The sequence below is a fragment of the Anneissia japonica genome, unplaced genomic scaffold, assembly GCF_011630105.1.
Source record: "Anneissia japonica isolate Jap-2015-1 unplaced genomic scaffold, ASM1163010v1 scaffold228674_len1918_cov95, whole genome shotgun sequence".
Classification (NCBI taxonomy): domain Eukaryota; kingdom Metazoa; phylum Echinodermata; class Crinoidea; order Comatulida; family Comatulidae; genus Anneissia; species Anneissia japonica.
In genome coordinates, this window is record NW_022717503.1 from 1 (window position 1) to 1510 (window position 1510).

Here is a 1510-nt window from a genome sequence, read left to right on the forward strand (position 1 = left end):
TAAAACATACGAGGCATTCCATCCTAAAAACCAGCATATCCATATTTGTAACATTACAAGATTTAAAATGATAGGTCATTAACTGGAAATGAATAACCATTGCTAAAGTTATGAGTAAACGTATTATGGCTTCTAAGAACTGAATATATAGTAATGGCACATTCTAATGCTAATTTAACATATTGCAACTTATGCTTTTATGCTTGTACATTATATTATCTTACACCTAGTTAAAATGTGAATATACCAATGACTGATTAAAGATAGTGTGTTTAAATGCCGAGTATACAGTAATGTCGCATTCTAATGCTAATTTAACATATTGCAACAGTATGCTTTTTTACTTGTACATTATATTATCTTACACCTAGTTAAAATGTGAATATACCAATGACTGATTAAAGATAGTGTGTTTAAATGCTGTGCAGATTTTAACATTGATTTTCAAATATATTAAAAATGTATTTCAGGATACACTTCATCCGATTGTTGTAACATTGGATAAAAAAATGTTTGATAGTTTAATCAAGAAGAAAAAGAAGACAGAGATGTGGCTAGTTGATTTCTACTCGCCTTCATGTCCGCCGTGCCAGGCCTTGCTACCTGAGTGGCGAAAACTAGCCAAGGTAATGCAAACATATTAAAGTAAACAAATAACTAATCTTCATAGTAATAATACAATATTTTTAGGGAATTTACCAATGTTACCACTGAAGAGCAATGCTGATATCACTTTTTGCAATTTAACTATTCGTTCTTTTGACGTTTTGTATCTGATGTAGATGTTAAATGGTACAGCTAATGTTGGGTCCGTAGATTGTACTAAGAACATGGACGTGTGCAATGAGAACGGAGTAAACAGCTGGCCAACGGTTCGGCTTTATCCATCAGGAAAGCGTGGCATTGCTGGTGCTCAGTAAGTTTATTTGTTATGGATCCAACAATTTTATAAGGTTAAAAAGCTGAAAAAAGAATAGGTTCATTCCCATGTGGTCAAGATAAGATTCTCCCCAACAATGAAGCTTTCCTGAATGTTATTCAAACTTAACAAATGACCAATCAGAACAGAGGCCCGGAATATGTGCAAACGCTTGCTTTGTCCTACAAACACACACGTTTACATATATTTACACTAGGTACTTTACGCAAGAGGACGGGGAGCCGTCGACAACGGCAATTCGGATTGAGCGCCCTATTCTTTACTGTGGTCTTCACGCTCTGATGAGCGCAAAACCACCGTCGGCCCGTCTCTTCCCGTCCTTTGCGTAAAGTGCCTAATATTGTTTTGTGGGACCTTTGCAACAATATCCAAGGGGTGGGGCTTAGTGGAAAGCTCCATTGGAGTAGATTGTCAATCTGTAAAAAATTGTATATATACAATATATATATAAATACATATATATATATATATATATATATATCAAACTGACACAATCGAAGTAGATTGTGTTAGTTGTGTGAAATCAAGAAAGCACGTCAAAATACGTGCTGTTGTTGTTAAGGACTTTTT

The 1510-nt window shown here is 34.9% G+C and overlaps 1 protein-coding gene across 1 annotated transcript; it reads left to right on the forward strand.

The window, feature by feature from the left end:
* The first annotated feature begins 468 nt into the window (after positions 1–468).
* On the forward strand, positions 469–935 carry LOC117110339 (dnaJ homolog subfamily C member 10-like). The gene is made up of 2 exons (XM_033253023.1): positions 469–626; positions 783–935. Exons 1-2 carry the CDS (start codon positions 510–512, stop codon positions 918–920), a joined length of 255 nt encoding a protein of 84 aa, XP_033108914.1. The 5' UTR covers positions 469–509; the 3' UTR covers positions 921–935.
* Positions 936–1510: the final 575 nt, after the last annotated feature.